Here is a 16,700-nt window from a genome sequence, read left to right as displayed (position 1 = left end):
CCACATGATCATTAAGAATGTTGTGCAATGTCACAAATTGTGCTAGCTTATACCTTGTCCTCCATAAAGGTAAAGGTAAAGTGTGCCGTCAAGTTGGTGTTGACTCCTGGCGACCACAGAGCCCAGTGGTTTTCTTTGGCAGAATACAGGAGGGGTTTACCATTGCCATCTCCCATGCAGTATGAGATGATGCCTTTCAGCATCTTCCTGTATCACTGCTGCCCAATATAGGTGTTTCCCATAGTCTGGAAAACATGCCAGCAGGGATACGAACCAGCAACCTCTGGCTTGTTAATCAAGTCATTTGCCCACTGAGCCCTCCATGCATCCACACTTTTCCTTGGTCACTGAGACCCAAATCAAGATGGGGAGGATGGAGTGCCTGGCACGAGCAAAGATGCTCCATGTTGTCTTGGTCCTGTACTGCTATATGAAGCACCTGAGCCTTACTGCAGGGGTTTTCAAACTTCAGTTGCCAGATGTTGCTAGGCTACAACTCTCATCACCTCCAGCCATTGTGAATGGGGATGATGGGAGTTGTACCCCAACAACATCAGGCAACCCAAGTTTGAAAAGCCCTATCTTAATGCATTCTACAGGAAAACCCATTAAGTTATATTCCCAGATCCAGAGTAAGAAACACAAACTCTCACATCATTCAGCAGGGGAGCTCCGATGGCTGGGCAATGAAGTCAACTCCTGGAGTGCCAGGGCAAGCCTCTCTGCCTGGGATACCATGTGACCTCCATCTGACGGAGAAGTGTCCTTCTCATCATCATCCTCTGGTCAGGTGGGGAGCCAGCTGAATGGCTGCCTGGGTCCAGGCCCCACCCAGCAGCCCCTCTAGCAGCGTCCCATGTGCGTTATGTCATGCACACGGGGCATGGCTCGGACTCCAGAAGAGCTCTGAGCAAGCTCTCCCACCCATGCCCGGGCTCTGGAGAGCCCCCAGTGAGATCTCCCCTGTCCCTTTCAGGCAGCGTTTGCTGTCTGACAGCCTTTTATTTCCCTTTCTCTCCCTCCAGCAAGGGAGAAAAAGGGAAATAGATGTCAGGCAGCAAGTGTTGCCTGAAATAACAGGGGAGAGCTCGCTCGGGCTCTCCAGAGCTCAAGGCCACGCCCCTTTGTATGTGAGACATCATGCGCAAAGGGAGCATGGCCTGGGCTTGGGATTTTTGTTTTTATTTCATTAGCAGGTTTTTGGACTATCTACGTTTTGTGTTTTATGAAAAGGAAATTTATCATTACACTGTTGGCAATCCAGTATACTTCCCAGTATCATACTTAGCGTTGATTCTGATGAAGACTGCATAATATAATGCAGTGAATTGCATTACATTTTATATATTTCTAAAACATTTGTAGCATATTCTGCATTACAGTAGAGTCTTAACAATAGTATAGTAGAAGCAGTAGGTTAGAGGGTTGGACTAGGACCAGGAAGACCTGAGTTCAAATCCCCTTTCAGCCATGAAACTCTCTGGGCCACTCACTTATCTGTCAGCCTAATTTATCTCAAAGGTTTGTTATGAGGATAAACACAATCATGTACACTGCTTTGGGCTTCTTGGAGGAAGAGCAGGATATAAAGGTAAATAAATACATAAAAACAAAATATACTATCGTATGTACAATAGTATCTTGGGGGCGACTTTAGTAAAACCAACCATCTCCAGTGTGAGAGGCATTTCCCATCTCCATGCAGTGCTGTGCTTTCCCCAGTGCTGGATGGCAGGGGATGACACTTCACAGTGCTCTGTGTGTGTCTTTCAAGATGGTGCTGAGGCTTTACAGGGCTCTGTTTTTTTATAGCCCCCGCCTCCACCCCCTGGCACTGGGGAAAGAACAGCACTGAATGGAAAAGTTTTAAGAAACTTTAAGGAGGTGGGAAATGGCTCTCACTCCGGAGGCTTTTTACTAAGTGCCTATAGAGTTTTCTCACTGTAAGAACAAAATCCCCCCCCCTCACCCCAGCAAGGACTAGGAGACAGGAGAGAGAAATTAGCAAGTTGGGAACTTTGGGATAAGTTGAGCTTCATAAATAGGCAGTAAGTAGGCTAAATTTCACTGAGATTACTTCAGTGTGTTTCTATAAAACAGCTGCAATTAAAGTGGCCCACTCCATTGAAGTCCCTGGGACTCTCTTATTGCAGAAGTCAAGTGCAATTTTCCTGTCAGCCTTCTGACTACATCAGCTGAGAGAAATGTGAGGTAATTCTGAAGGTGTGAGGGAGTAACTCTCTGCCTGATAGATTAAAGAGGATGGGGGGGGGGGAGGGAGAAAAGGATGCAGCAATCCTGGGCAGCCTTACTCAGAAGCCAGCCCCACACTGCTTCACCCCACACTGCTTTACTCACCCACCTGGCTTTTCCCAACTATCTATTCCATGTCTCCCCTCCCCCCTTCCCTGAGAGTTCACATTCCATAACTCATAGAATAGGCATTGCACTTGCAATATAATTCACTTTCTTCCCCTTTAATGACAAGGCTGGTTATATGCACATTTCATGGAGATGTAATAGTGCCACTATGTCAGGAAGGAAATGACTTTTCACACCTCTGTAATCCAGAGGGAGCCAGAAGGTGACTTGGCTTTTGTTGACATGAAAGCCTTCTCCGGGTAACTCCAAACTGGGACAACATGTAATGATTTCTTAATGGGAAGCGTGTAAAGGAGCCCTTATCTGATGCCCTGAAGGAAATAGGTAGTGCACAAGTAATAGGGAAAATGTCTTTGTGAAGCTTGTGACTGAATCTAATATTAGCTATGACTCAAATAAGGATTTGCAAAATTTAAAACCTTATTCTCCAGACAACTAGTGTCTTAGTGAATATTTAAACGTGTAAACTTTAAGTAAACAATACTTAAAATTTGTTTGTGACTCTAAAATCCTCCTATCTCCTCTCACTCTCTGAATAGTCATGTGTGAAGAGTGACAATAAAACAAGGATATCTCTTTTTGTTTATGGACTTTCACAGCAAAATCTTTTAAAATCTGGCTGACACCTTCATCAGTCACAGAAGGAATTGACTTGCAAAAGTTTACATTGCCAGTTCTACAGCAAAGCCAGAATGAAAGCCTATATCTTCTGGGTAAAAGTACGCAGCTATCTGCTTGTCCTGTCTCTAGTCAAGTATATTCAGAAAACCCAGAATTTTGTTCTAGATGATACAAATAAACAAACTCCTCAATAAGCAGTTACTGTTAAGATGCCAACCAGTTTAGTCATTCCAAGGAAGTTTCATGGTGTGGTCATTGTGGGTGTGTAGAGTTCTGTATTCCAGCAGGGGATGATACAGAAAATAGCGACCACTTGCTTGGGGATATGGCTTCATCCCTGGAGCGTATGCCCTGCATGCTTGGTCTTATACCATATTTCCAGCTGAAACAACAACTGATCCATTTGTCATTGTCAGTGGAAAGAATTTGATCTAATGTTGAGAGTGATGTTCCATAACATTAAAATGTAGGGCTGCTCCTTCCTGCCTTCTCCTCCCATCCTTGCATTTTCCCCTTGCAGATAGGGTCCACTTTCTACAGTTGACTTATGGAAGGGGGGCAAGGTTGCATTTGTCACCCATGCTGCCTGCCATCCTCCTCCTCCTCTCCTCTCCTCCTCCTCCTCCTCCTCTTACCTGTCCCTCGTTTCTTAAGTAAACCAGAAGTATGCAGATGTCTTGTTTTCCAAGAAGATAAGACAAGAATAGATGGCTTTCCCAGTCCACGCCTCTCAGTGAGCCCATCCGATCCTCAGGGGCTCTTGTGGAATTCGTCCACCACACCGTGGGAGGCTTTGATGCTCCCCCTCCGGCACCAGATACGGCTGGATTTGAGAGAGGCAGACAAGCAGTCAGTGCCCGTAGCTCTCAAGTCATCTCTAGGAAGCAAGGACTACCCTTATGGTATGCTACTAGCTCCTTACACTCGCCTTAACCCTTGTAGAAGCCGCCTTAGTGTGGCAAGGGTGTGAATAATTGATACTTCTGGTCACGATTTCAGATGTTTGACTTCGCCTGTGGAATCCCGATTGCTTTTTTTCACCCGTCTTTTCCAAAATGCCTATAGTCTCCCGCTCTTCACCCCACCCTTTGCATTCCATCTTTCCACCTACCCCACCCTACCCCACCCTCTGCCAAAAGAAAAAAGCCCTCGCTGAACCATGGCAGATAAAAGCATCTGTAAAAATGTGCCCTAAATATGACCACGCATATCCTCGGGGTTATCGAACCTATCCGCGTACACACGCCTGCTATTTTATGGCAAGGAATTAGCTTGAAAAACAGGGAATGGGACGGGAGAGTTAAGTCCCTGTTTCTGGAGGAGGAAACGTCTCCGAACTCCAGTCACGTTTGATGGAGCCAGAAGCATGCGCACAAGCTGAGCACGGAGCTGTCCAAGTGCTGAAATAGTCAGTGTAAGATCACGGCTCATTCTCCCATTCCGGCAAAGGGAGCGTAGCCTTTTCTAGAGCCCAAGACCCGTCATTCCCTTATGATATTTACAACTTGCTGATAAGGAAAGGGTGGAAGGCAAACAGCCTCCCCCCTCCTCCCCCGCATTTTAAGGACGATTCATACAAATACGGCTTTCTAAGCCCAAGGGAAATAAAAGCAATTCCAGAAGACAAGACCAACGTGGCAGTGTTATTCCCATTTGCATGATGTTAAGGTAGAGAAGGATTTGGGTTTTGCTGCGGGAGGGATCAGTATTTGGGTGAAAGCAGCCCAGGGAATCGCCAGTTCAGATGCTTTGTATCTTTTGTGTTGGCTGCTTGGGATGAGCCTGGGTTTAACCTAACCATGATTCCGAGGACTGGTACTTTTGATTTTTTACCATCTCCAATGTGTACAAATTCAGGTTTTCTCTTTCTGGTTTTAAAGAAATGTAAATTATTACTGGATTTGGGAATTTAGACAAGACATAGTACTTTCTGTCCCCTTGCCCTCTTGATTGACACTGGAATCGTTTCTGGGATATTTTTCCACATTCAACACAGAAAACAGGAGGAATGAACCGACAGCTAGTGAACATTTTGACTGCCTTGTTTGCCTTTTTCTTAGAGACACACCACTTCAGGTAGGTGAAATCACAAATGCTCTGCAAGCTTCTGTTAAACGTGTAGGAATTGAGAACTACGAAAGAATAACTACTACCCCATAAAGCTGACATTTTTGCTGAGTCTGTAAATATTTCATTTCTTATTTGTATAGATTAGGGACAGCTTTTCCATTTTGCAAAGAAGCTGTTGCTTGGTAACACACAACAATTCCACACAAGTTTGGGTAATAGTGATAGAGATTGCTTTGTCTAATAGAGTTAAATATTATAGGAAATGAAACTGAAAATCTTTTTCCTTGTCATTGTAGTTCACCATCTCTGATACAACTGAGATCTGTTAAAAACTCCTCTCCTTCCACTGTGATAGTGGCATCAGATTTGTTGGGAAGGGATTATTTGGGTTGGAGAGCATGCACCCAAGATCACCTAAGTTTGATTAGTTACCTCTTAATGTACTTTAACCACCCTGTTGTATTACAAATAGGATGGGTAAAGGGTGGCAAAGGGGTGGATTTCTTCACCTTGTAGTACATGATTACCTGTGAAGTGGCAAATGTAATGTGTGTTAGTGATTGTGAGAGGGGAACTGTGGATGGCAATTATTCTGGATTAATTAACCTAGAGCATGATAATATGTTCTCATGTATGTGGTGGAAGAAAGACAGATCTTTGCTTGCTGGGGGAAATCTAAAAAGAAGTTACTGTTCCACTAGGTTCTGGTCACTTCACCTATCATATCTATTTCAGCCTAACCACCCTGTGTGCCCAATTAACCTAAGTGGAAGGTTAATTGATGGTAAATCAGTGCTTTAGCTGAGTTTCTTTATATGATTATTTCTTTGGAGGGCTTGTGTATCACAAGCCCTATATATACACACAGTGTGTATATATAGAACAAGCATGAAATATTAAATATGTTAACAAGTTGAATCATCCCCATAAGTCACAGCTGGTGAACCTCAGTGAAACTATTGGTGTTTTGTGAAAGGTTATTCCAGGGATCTATAACTGATAGTTACCCACTTTCATCCTTGTATACTCTATCCTTTTACCAGGATATGTCAGTTCTGCCCCTGGTTTGTTAAAAAGTGTTACCATGTCCTGTTCAGCAATTTTTAACATGGAAAACAAGATATGTAATGTTGAGGTTGTAACATGTTGCTGTTCTATAGTGAAGAAATTGGGAATTCTTAGTGGCTGTGTCTAATTTCATGCATTTAATATGTATGTAATCTGATGTGCTCTAGTTTCTCTGTGTTAATAGTATTTCTTTTTTCATTTATGTGATCTCTCTTCACATTTAATCAATTTTTATCACTTATTTAAAAATAGCATAAAAACACAGAATATTGTATAAGACCCATTGAGAGGATTACTTCTTATCCTTATTAGATGGTTTAGTAAAACAGGCAACAAATGAAGTACTCAGACACAATGGCATATATTAAACTCAACTGAGACAGTGTTGTTTGTGATAGAATTAATTTCCTTGAGATCAAACTTGTTCATTTCAAGTGCTTCTTGTTCCTTGTCTTTTGGGGGAAATGCCTCACATTCTGTATGCAGAAGGCTATGGAAGCATGAGAGCACAATTAACACCTAATAGGATAGAAATTGATATGAATGTTGCAGGAAGGGGCTATTATCCTTGCTTGATGTGGGCTGATAGAAAATTAAAACCCTCACATCTCTCTCTGTTTCCCAGAGGAAATAAACTGAGTTGGTGAAGAATCTAGTCATTTAATTAATGTCTATTAATATTTTACTATTTTGGTGCTTGTAAATGGTTCTGGAGACTAATAGAGTCCAGGTTCTAACTGCTATGTGTTAGGTTTTGTCTGTCAGTCTTTGGAAGCCAGTCCTTTGAAACCACCACAAACCCAACATTGTGCAGAGGTGTTCTCATAATGGACTACATTTGACATATATACACTACCATGTATAGATCTGCATAGTTATACTTTATAGATTATTAAATGAAAGTCAGGATTGAGCTAAGAATCTAAAATCTTGACATTTTAATTTGATTCCTGAAGTGTTGTGATGCTGTTGACTCTTCTGTACTTCAAAAAGATATAGGAACTAACTAGAATGCATCCATTCACACAATCAATATGTTACTGAGCATTTCAAATTGGCATTAGCTCTCTCCCATGAAAACAATGTAAATACAATGAAGCTGAATAATTTGCTAATGGTAGCTAATAATTTGTTTAGGACAACTTTCTGTAAAGAACATGATTCCAGATCTGGAAAATCCCCTTCACAGACACTGTCTCCTTCAGATTTTTTGGACAAATTGATGGGACGGACATCAGGGTATGATGCACGAATAAGGCCAAATTTCAAAGGTAAGTCCTTTCTAAGTCCATTAAAATGAGTTGGGAGTATATAAAAGTGTGCTAAAATGCAACCTGTAGTACATTTACATGGAAGTTCTCAAGTCGATTACCTTAGACATAGGATTTATGTAGCCTTGTTCTCACAAGCATGTTTATCACTCAGTAATTCAGAGTATACCTTGTATATCTGAAGGATCCAGCACAAATCACAGATAGATAGATCTGTCATATCACTTTGCATCACCTCGGCTCAACTACAACGTTTTCAGTGGAATCAGTTGTGAGTCATCAAGGCCGCGCTCCAACATGAAGTTGGTTTCTCTGTATTACACAGTGCAGTGGGAAACTGGAGTGTGAACTTGACTCTACAAAAAATCATTGCTGTTTGAAGGAAGATAAGGCAAAATGAAAACTCTATCTGTGTTTTTAGACTCGTGATGGTCATTGGATGCTAACGTTACCAAGCAATGAACATGCATGTGTGAATCAGCCCTGAGTTGATTTTGCAATCAAACTATGAGATAGCAAGGGATGGTAATGCAAATGAAAAGTGGTCCTTATTACTTTGAAATTTAGATCTGTGGGGCCTTATTTGTTTCTGTAGGTAGATAATGATGCTAAAAAGGTGTAATTGAGAAATATGATGAAGAATTAGTACTCTGATTAGATTTAACATGTTCAGTATATACTTGTGCCAATGAAGATGTCATAAAATAATTCAGTTTGCATGCTGCTCACCATTTCATTTATAGCTCATTTATAAATGAAAGTCACCATTTCATTTATAGCTAGTCAGAAGTGAACCTTTGAAATCCAAATGATACATACCTGGAATCAGTGTTCCCTCTAACAGGGATTCCCAGATGTTGTTGACTACATCCCCAGCCAAAGGCCATTGCAGCTAGGGATGCTGGGAGTTGTAGTGAACAACATCTGGGAATCTCTGTTAGAGGGACCAATGCCTGGGTGCATTAGTTCTTGATTATATATATCTAATCAGTGCTTGAGTGCGTTAGTTCTTGATTCTATAAAAATAAAAAAAGTGTTAAATAAATATTGGATAGGCCTTATGATGTTTAAATTCCTTGTTCCAGATTGGCCCACAACACTCTATGTAACTCTGCAAAGTCCACTCTGAATCATATGAGCTGGTGATCATAGACACAGAAGGTTAAGTTCTGTGTACTAAGCTACTGTACAAGATGTGTCTATGAAACCCCTGTAGGGAAGATGCCCTGCTGATGATAGAAATGAAAATAGTACAAAGTTCTGGTTTTGTAGCCTATTCTAATTTAGATATTTGTTTGTACAAGGGACATTGTACTGCGAATGAATCTATTTCTGCAAATGCTGCTCAGCGGAGAATTCAGAATATGGATGTTATTGATATTATCTGTTTGAAAGTGTGGTGTTTCCTTTCCTTTTGTCCTTTTATGCCTATATAAGTGGCTATAGGGCTGGGACCACATATTAGACAGGAGGTTATACTACAGAAGACTGGACTTGCAAATATACCAATCTGCCCCTTTTTACAAAGACCTTTGAGCTGAAAGTGTTGCTATCCTTTGAAAAGTAGCTGTAAAGTATATGTCTTTATTTCTCAAGTCTACTCCCTGTGTGTAAACAAAATCCTTTCTTCTGGGGAAGTTCTCTTTCCTTTGACTTCTAACTGTTCACTGTTAATCCTTTAAGAAAAGCTCTTGAGAAAGAGTGCACTGAAAACTCCAATGTCTAGGAAAGATGTGTGCATCTATTGACAATTCGGTTGCTTTTAAATGAAGAGCCAGTTATTTCATACTGAATGACTTCATGAATAAGGTCATGGGTTGATGTGGACAAGACTCTTCATGTTGCTCATCACACAGGATTCTGGCATGGCTTGTAGACTCCAGGCTTATAAGGCTGAAAATGAGAACATTTGTTCTTGTAAGCATTCAAGCAAAGGCTTAGATTCATATATCCTCTTTCAAGTAATCACAGTGCACATATTTTAAGTTTAACTTTGTGTTGAAATCCATTGATTTTAAAAGGATTAATTATGTTGTTAAATACTGTTCATGATGAAACCATTCAGAAATATATATTTTAAAGATTGATTTTCATTCCAAATTGGGGATGAGGGCCTTAATTAATTCATTGTGCTCTATACATTCTGCCCAGACAGGCAAACTATGCAATCTTCAAAGCTTCATCAGTTTTCATCGTGTACTTTCCCAGGGTGTGTAGGCAGGCAATATCTCTAGTGGTTCTATTATTGATATAAGAGTATTCAAGCTCTTGAGTTACAAAGAACAAACTGTAGCTCTTTGTTTGTAACTCCAAAGCTTGCATGTTCAATTGAATGGATGCAAATCAAGATATCACTTTATTTCTGTGTTTATTTACTGAAACCAATATGACAACAGCTGTTTACACTTAGTCCTTGGAAGACAAGCATGGGATAGAAGAGAATATTTGCTGTTTCCTAACTTCAGTAATTGTAAAAGTGCCACTTAGAGAGTTTGGTAGCATAGCTGTGACACAGAGTATATCCGAGCCTGCTATCTGATGAAACTGTAAAAGCTTGCTTCTGCCAGGAACTTTCAGTGCAATCTATGCAGCCTACCAGGTGTGCATTAGCATTTAAAATGTTTAATTACTGATTAATGGGGGAATGTTACACTACAATAAAACTATGTCTTAGAATAAAAATATCCTCAAGTATTTTAAGCACAAAAAGTGGCCTGTTTATAAAAGAAATAAGATGGGATTAGTTGTTGGGCATTCTATTAACAATTTCATTTTGTAAAATTCAAAAATACACTCTCATAGTGTCTGCTTCATGTCAAATAACGCCACCCTATGCCAAATCTATCACAGCCTCTCAAAAAAGATGCTGTTTTATACTGCCTTCTAAAAATATAGCAGCCCATGTTAATCAGATATGCCATATAACATGAAATGCCTCTAGCATTCACCCAAACTATACCAGTCCTGGAATCCAATAAAAAATCTATTGAATCTTTGCACATTTCACACTAGAGTCCCAACTCATCCCACTTGCTCCTTTTTCATAGTTCCCATCAGCTACCACTTCTGCGTGCATATTCCGTTTTTGCAGCTCTAAGCAACTTCTTCCCTGTTGTAGCCTGGATAATAAAGGTCATCTCCAACAGTTCAGGTGCCTCCTTCACTAGAGTGAGTGCAGCTTGGTGGCTCCATGTGATTTTTTTTTTTAAGATTGGGAAACTTACAGATAGTGAAAACAGCAATTTTGTCTTGAATCATTTTATCCACCCTCTTGAAATCCAGAACATTGGTATTTTAAAAATGAAAATTTGTATTTTAAGTTTCTCATAGCTTCTTACTTGGGTAGCTGAATTTGCCTAGAATGACCATGCAGAAATATATCTTTTCTGGCTATCTTCATCAAAGGAAGATCTGTCTATATTTTCAACATGTGGTGCTCCCAAGTAAAGCATGAAAGCTGAATCCTGTGCATGGTGTCAGCATGATGTGACTGCCTTATCATATGTATGGTGTGGCATGTTCCCAGTATGTTCCTCACATACTTTTGTGGTATTGCAGAGCAGTCTCCAGAACTCTGTGGGATACATTGAGGTCATTCACACAGTCAAAAACTGTGTTCTACCGGGGTTTGGGAGCTGTGTGTGCTCCCAGTTTTTGGTTGTGCAGAAGCAAGGTAGGAGGTAAATCTATCCAGGCTTTCCTCCTAGCAAGGTAGCCCAGGTTTCCCTCCTACCTTGCTGCCACACAATCACTTCTACTAGGGATGTGCACAAGTGGTGGGCCACTGTGCGAAACAGGATGCTGGACTAGATGGGACTTGGGCCTGATCCAGCAGGGCTGTTCTTATGTTCTTAAATCATTTTCTGCAATTTGATTCAAGGTTGAATCAAATCAGCCAGAATCAATTCAAACTCGAATCTACAAAATTGAATCTGATCAGATTTGATTCAAGTTGGATTAGAATGGATTTGAATCAATGTGACCCCCCCTTTAAAGTTCCTGTGGGCATCAAATTGGGGTGGTGGGTAGGTCTCCATGGGTGCCAACTATCACCCAAATTTCAAGGTGGTGGAGCACTTGGTTGATTTTCTTTATGATTTTTAAAAAACTTTTTACTGATTTTCTATATTTCCTCCTGTAGCAGATTAAAGCCTTGGTCTCAAAGCAAGCTCACATGAGGGAAAGAAATGCTGATTTATCCCTGCTGAGCTGCCTGATTAGGCTTCTCCTAAAACAATTCTGTATTATCAGTAGGTTTGAAATGCTGCCACCACCACCCCTATTATTGACTGAGCTTGAACCACCCTGGACATGGGGTGGAATCCCAGGAAATACTCTCTTTATTTTGCTGTTGGATAAGTACAAAAATCTTCCACGTGCAAGCCTACATGTGGTGAGAAAACCAATAGCAGCTGAATGCTTGAGGACTTGTTTGCACCAGAGGAATCCCCCTTTGCCCCCACCCTTTTCCTGAGTTAAAAACCAACTTAAAGAGGCTTGTAAAAATAAAAGAACTAAAAAAACCCCCACAGTTTTATTCAATTACTACAGGTTGCTTTCATCTGAGGCTTTCTCAGCTTTAAATACAGTTAAGAATACTTAGTAGGATTACAAAAATAGGTTGTCTTAATGCATGTGTAAATGTTTATAGAGTTTATTGCAATGCCCTAGGTAGGATGGGCAATGGCGTAGGCTAGTATTTCTTATTTCAATTACATTACAGGTAAACTATGATAGAACAGTATCAAGAATATGCAAAACACACAAACTAAAGAAATATAAATTGCCTTAACACAAAGTCTGACTAAACAAACCCTAGATGAAACTTCCCTTTTCCTTGAACTCACCAAACTCCGGATGAGATTTCAAGCCTCCTGTAATTCTGTATTTCAAGAATCTGTAGCGTTATTCTCCTGCAGCCAACTGCCATGGTCATATGTCCTCCTGTGCACCTCCAGCCTAGTTTCTCCCAACAAAGAACTCCCTTCTTCCTGGCAACAGCTCTCTAGGTCCCACCCACCTGGTGTACTGATTGGCTGAGCCCTGGAGTGTACCTGCCTGTCAGTCAAGACAAGGGCTCATTTCCAGTTAACTCTTTAGAGGGAGGGGAGGCTGGTCACTACACCACCATAATGGTGGATTCAAAGAAGTCCTATCCCTAACCCTAACATGTATCCCCAGGTTTAATTTTTAAAAAGAGAGAAAGAAAAGCACGCTAAGCTCTAGCCCTTGAAGAAGTGGATTTATGGAGCAAAAGGTGCAGTCACTAATTCTTCAGTGTTTAGTTTCTTTGGTGTCTAATAACTTTTCCTCATAATGAATATCTATGAGGATTCATAACACACCTACAGTTCTTCTGTTCATTTTGACTGTCATTGGATAGTGCCAACTATCAAATGCCATGTGCCAACTACCACCACCACCTCAAGGCATTGGGAACTCAATTTATTTTTAAAGAATTTTTGAAGTGTTTAGGTGTCTAATAATTTTGGTGTCTAATAACCTTTCCTCATAATGAATCCCTATAGAGATTTATCACACCTCAAAGAGTCTAAACACTTCAAAGATTCCTAAAAATATAAACAGAGTACCCCACTGGCCTGTGGGCTGGGGGGGTAGTTGGCACTTGTGGTGCCAATAATCTCTTCCCCCCCCCCAAAGCAGTGGGGTGCTCAGTTCATTTTAAATGAATTTTTGAAGTTTTTAGACTCCTTGGTTTGTAATGAATCCTGAAAAGGATTCATTATGAAGAAACGTTATTAGACATCAAAGAATCTAAACACTAAAAAACTTGTGACCGCACATTTTGCTCCATAGCTCCACATCTACAACGGCTAGAACTTAGCTTTTGTCTTACTTTTCTTTTTTAAATTAAAGCTGGGAATCTGTCAGAATTAATAAGGGTAATAAGGGGAAACTCAAATCTTGAAGCAATTCAAATTGGATCTGGGGATATTTTATTCAAGTTTGCATTTGGCCAGGGGTGACTAGGCAGATTAGTTTTGAGGTTGAATCAGTCAAATCAACCAGATTTGAGTTGAATTGATTCAACCTTGGAACAATTCACACATCCCTAACTTCTACCCAGGTTTTCCTATTACCTTGCTTCCACACAATCAAAAATTGGGAGCACACACAGCTCCCAAACCCGGGAAGAACACCATTTTTGATTGTGTAAACAACCTCATTATGTCATTGGCCCTGCAAAGTTCTTGATGACTCTTCAGGCTAGTGACCATTCTAGGCTCTGCTTCAGAGCTCTTAATACTTGTTCCAGAATATATCAGAATCTGGAAATCAACCTGGGATTTACAGTGGAATCTAGAAAGAGATCTGAGTCCACTGAGATATTTCTAGAGCAGAACCTAGCAGTTCTTCCTCTGCAAAGGATTGAAGGCAAAGGATTCTAGGCTGTGAATGCTGTGACGCAATATCAACATGCCACTTGCTACAGAAGACAGGAGAGATGTATAATCAGGAGGACTAATGAAGGAATGTGATTTTATTATTTTCCACAGAAATTCGAATAGACAGATTACATAGGATAGCTAGAGTTAATATTCACAAGTATTTGAAATTCACCAATATTTTCCAGCTTTGTCATTCATATTTTGAATATGAACATTTGTTTGTTTGTTTCTTGGATTCTTATTCTGCTTTTCAACCTGAATTCCCGAAGTGGGTTAAAATGTTAATAAAAAGCAATAAATAGTTCAACACTTACATCAGCATCTCTTATGGGATGTCTGGCTTGCTGGTTGCAGGAAAATTGGTTGTAGATTAACATACCTCTTTGAGGGAAGGAAAGAGGTAATAAGGTTGAGGGAGAGGCCTGGCTTTTTGACCTCTCTATACATTTGGAATCTATACATTTTAATCTTGAATGCTGTTGGCATCAATGAATGCTGCTGGCATCATTTGATTGTTAGGCAATCAAATATGAAATCTCATAACTTTCAGAAATCTAACTACCATTGCATGGTATTGATCTATTGATGTCAAATAAAATAAAATAATAAGCAAACCAACCAACAAACAAATAGCTTCTGTAATGCCTAGCCATAGAGTAATAGTACATGCTGTAATAGTACAGCAGGAACAGTTCAGTTCCTGCTGAACTGATCTGGCACTCTGGGCATGTCCCAGAATCCTATGAACTAAGCAGGGTGTCTGGGGGAGACACACACAGGAGTTCCTGACAAATATGTCTACTGAAAGTGAAGGTGTTTAGACCACTATGATGTACTACTGCATTTCAGCTATCTGCCAAATATAAAACACCATTGAAAATCAGCTATCAACTGTCAGATATCAAAGACTAAAATTGAATATTGCATGGCTTCAAATGCAGATACTTAATATTAGGAGAATATTAAGAAAATATTAAAAGGATTTCTGGAAACTACTTTACAGCAACACACACAAAGGAGAATTTGGGGGAACAATTTATTGTAGCTTTACTATAGAGGTTTAAAAAAGGATTTAAAAGATACTTTTCAATATTGCAGTCCATCTGATCAAATAAAAAGTCCTTTCTTAAGGCTCACAAGGCAGTCACTGAATTTTCCCTCTGGGAATATTTATTTGATTCTTTTCAATATTCTAACTACTACCATGGTTGCTAATACTTATTTCACACTAGTGATGTGCTAGGCTCTGTACAGAACTGATCAGTATCTGACTTGGGAATTCACAATGTACAATGTGATTGGTATCTCATCTTCAGTGAAAATATATTATGCATCAGAGGAAGGCATGGAAAAGGACTTCCTAGTCCTAGGGGTAAAAAAACAACAAATTCCTTTCTGATTTCTATAATGAGGCATCATATTAAAATTAGACAATACTTCTATAATGCTTTACTGTTCACTTTTACATCTAATGAGGATCTCTGTACTGCCAGTGCTCTAGGGTGAATAGTCTAGATTTTTTTTTAACCTTACATAGCCCCCCCGAAGTGCATAATAAAGAATACTATATAATGGCAATCATTTTGCTCGCATAACAAAATCAGGAATTCTGGACAAGGATTAACAGTAGAGAGGTTGTGGCACTTTAAAGAATTTGCAGTATAAGCTTTTGTGGATGAACAAACTCATTTGCTAGCTTTGTTTGTCTTGTTTTTCTTAACAGAGACATCAGCAAGGCAAACGCAGGGATTCTGAAACAAAGTAAGGGTTGAGGTGGGGAAGGGACTGGTTTCTGTGCCTGTATAGCACTCAGTTCTGTGACTGGTTTCTGTGCCTGTATAGCACTCAGTTCTGTGCCTATTTATGGTTGCCATCTTTGCCCCTGGGAAAGGCTTGGTGCCTTTTAATAAGTGCATATCAGGCAGAAATACAACAGGTGTGGCATTCCTCATCACTGTATGCTGCAGCTGATGAATTTCTGTTGTCCATACAGCTGTTTAATCTATGGCAGTCTAGTCAAGAAGAGTGTTGGAAGGAATGTCAGTGCTGCAATCATTAGGGGAGGAAAAACAACACTACCATTGTATGCTGCTAGATCCACAACTGAATACAAGAACAGCCCTGCTGGATCAGGGCCAAGGCCCATCTAGTCCAGCATCCTGTTTCACACAGTGGTCCACCGGATGCCACTGGGAGCCTACAGCAGGAATTGAGGGCCTGCCCTCTCTCCTGCTGTTATTACTCCCCTGCAACTGGAGTAACCAAGGAGCAGGGAACAGAAATAAGGGCCAGCTGTCTTCTCCTACTCATAGCTGGGTGAAGCTGAAACCCCACAGACTAAGATATGGTCAGGGGGGCTGCAATAGGTTTGATAGTATAATATGTGTGTTTCTAGAGATCTTTCCTTCCTATTGAAACCAGCTGTGAATAGATTGGATAGGGTTCAGCAGCTTTTATCCCCATGGGTCAGCTCGTGGCTCATATCTGAGAGCCAATATGGTGTAATGTCAAAATGTCAGGCTAGAATTTCAGAGACTTGGGTTCAAATGCCCATGAAGTTCACACTCATGGTCCTCAGCCTAATTTACCTTACAGGGTTGTTGTAAGAATGAAATGGGTGGAAAAACCATGTACATCTCACTGAAATTCTTGGAGGATGAATGGGATATATGTGTGGTAAATCAATACTTGGTCCACCTGCCTGCTATTGTGCTATACATGAATTGCCTGTCTTTTAATCAAGATTTTGCAATGCCATCTTGCCTTTCAGCAGGCAGTGTTTGGCACTGACAGACTGAACTGCCTTAGAACTTTCGTTGTTGTTGTTGTTGTTAATTCGATTTCTATACCGCCCTTCCAAAAATGGCTCAGGGTGGTT

At 40.5% G+C, this 16,700-nt stretch overlaps 1 protein-coding gene across 9 annotated transcripts in view; it reads left to right on the top strand.

Annotated features, from left to right (window-relative positions):
- Window positions 1-4,349: 4,349 nt before the first annotated feature.
- Window positions 4,350-16,700, top strand: part of GLRA2 (glycine receptor alpha 2) — a 203,201-nt gene continuing 190,850 nt past the window's right edge. For 2 of the 9 annotated variants that reach the window (XM_053311488.1, XM_053311480.1), the window contains exons 1-2: window positions 4,353-5,079; window positions 7,279-7,412. In XM_053311488.1, coding sequence (XP_053167463.1) covers window positions 5,012-5,079; window positions 7,279-7,412 — 202 coding nt within the window. In that variant the 5' untranslated portion in view covers window positions 4,353-5,011. Of the gene's footprint in view, window positions 5,080-7,273; window positions 7,413-16,700 lie in introns of those variants that run through there. The other 7 variants (XM_053311485.1, XM_053311481.1, XM_053311484.1 and 4 more) reach the window with 7 other exon arrangements.

This window comes from Hemicordylus capensis, chromosome 3 (assembly GCF_027244095.1).
Source record: "Hemicordylus capensis ecotype Gifberg chromosome 3, rHemCap1.1.pri, whole genome shotgun sequence".
Lineage (NCBI taxonomy): Eukaryota > Metazoa > Chordata > Lepidosauria > Squamata > Cordylidae > Hemicordylus > Hemicordylus capensis.
The sequence above is the reverse complement of the archived record's forward strand: the minus strand, read 5'-3'. Positions and strand labels throughout refer to the sequence as shown.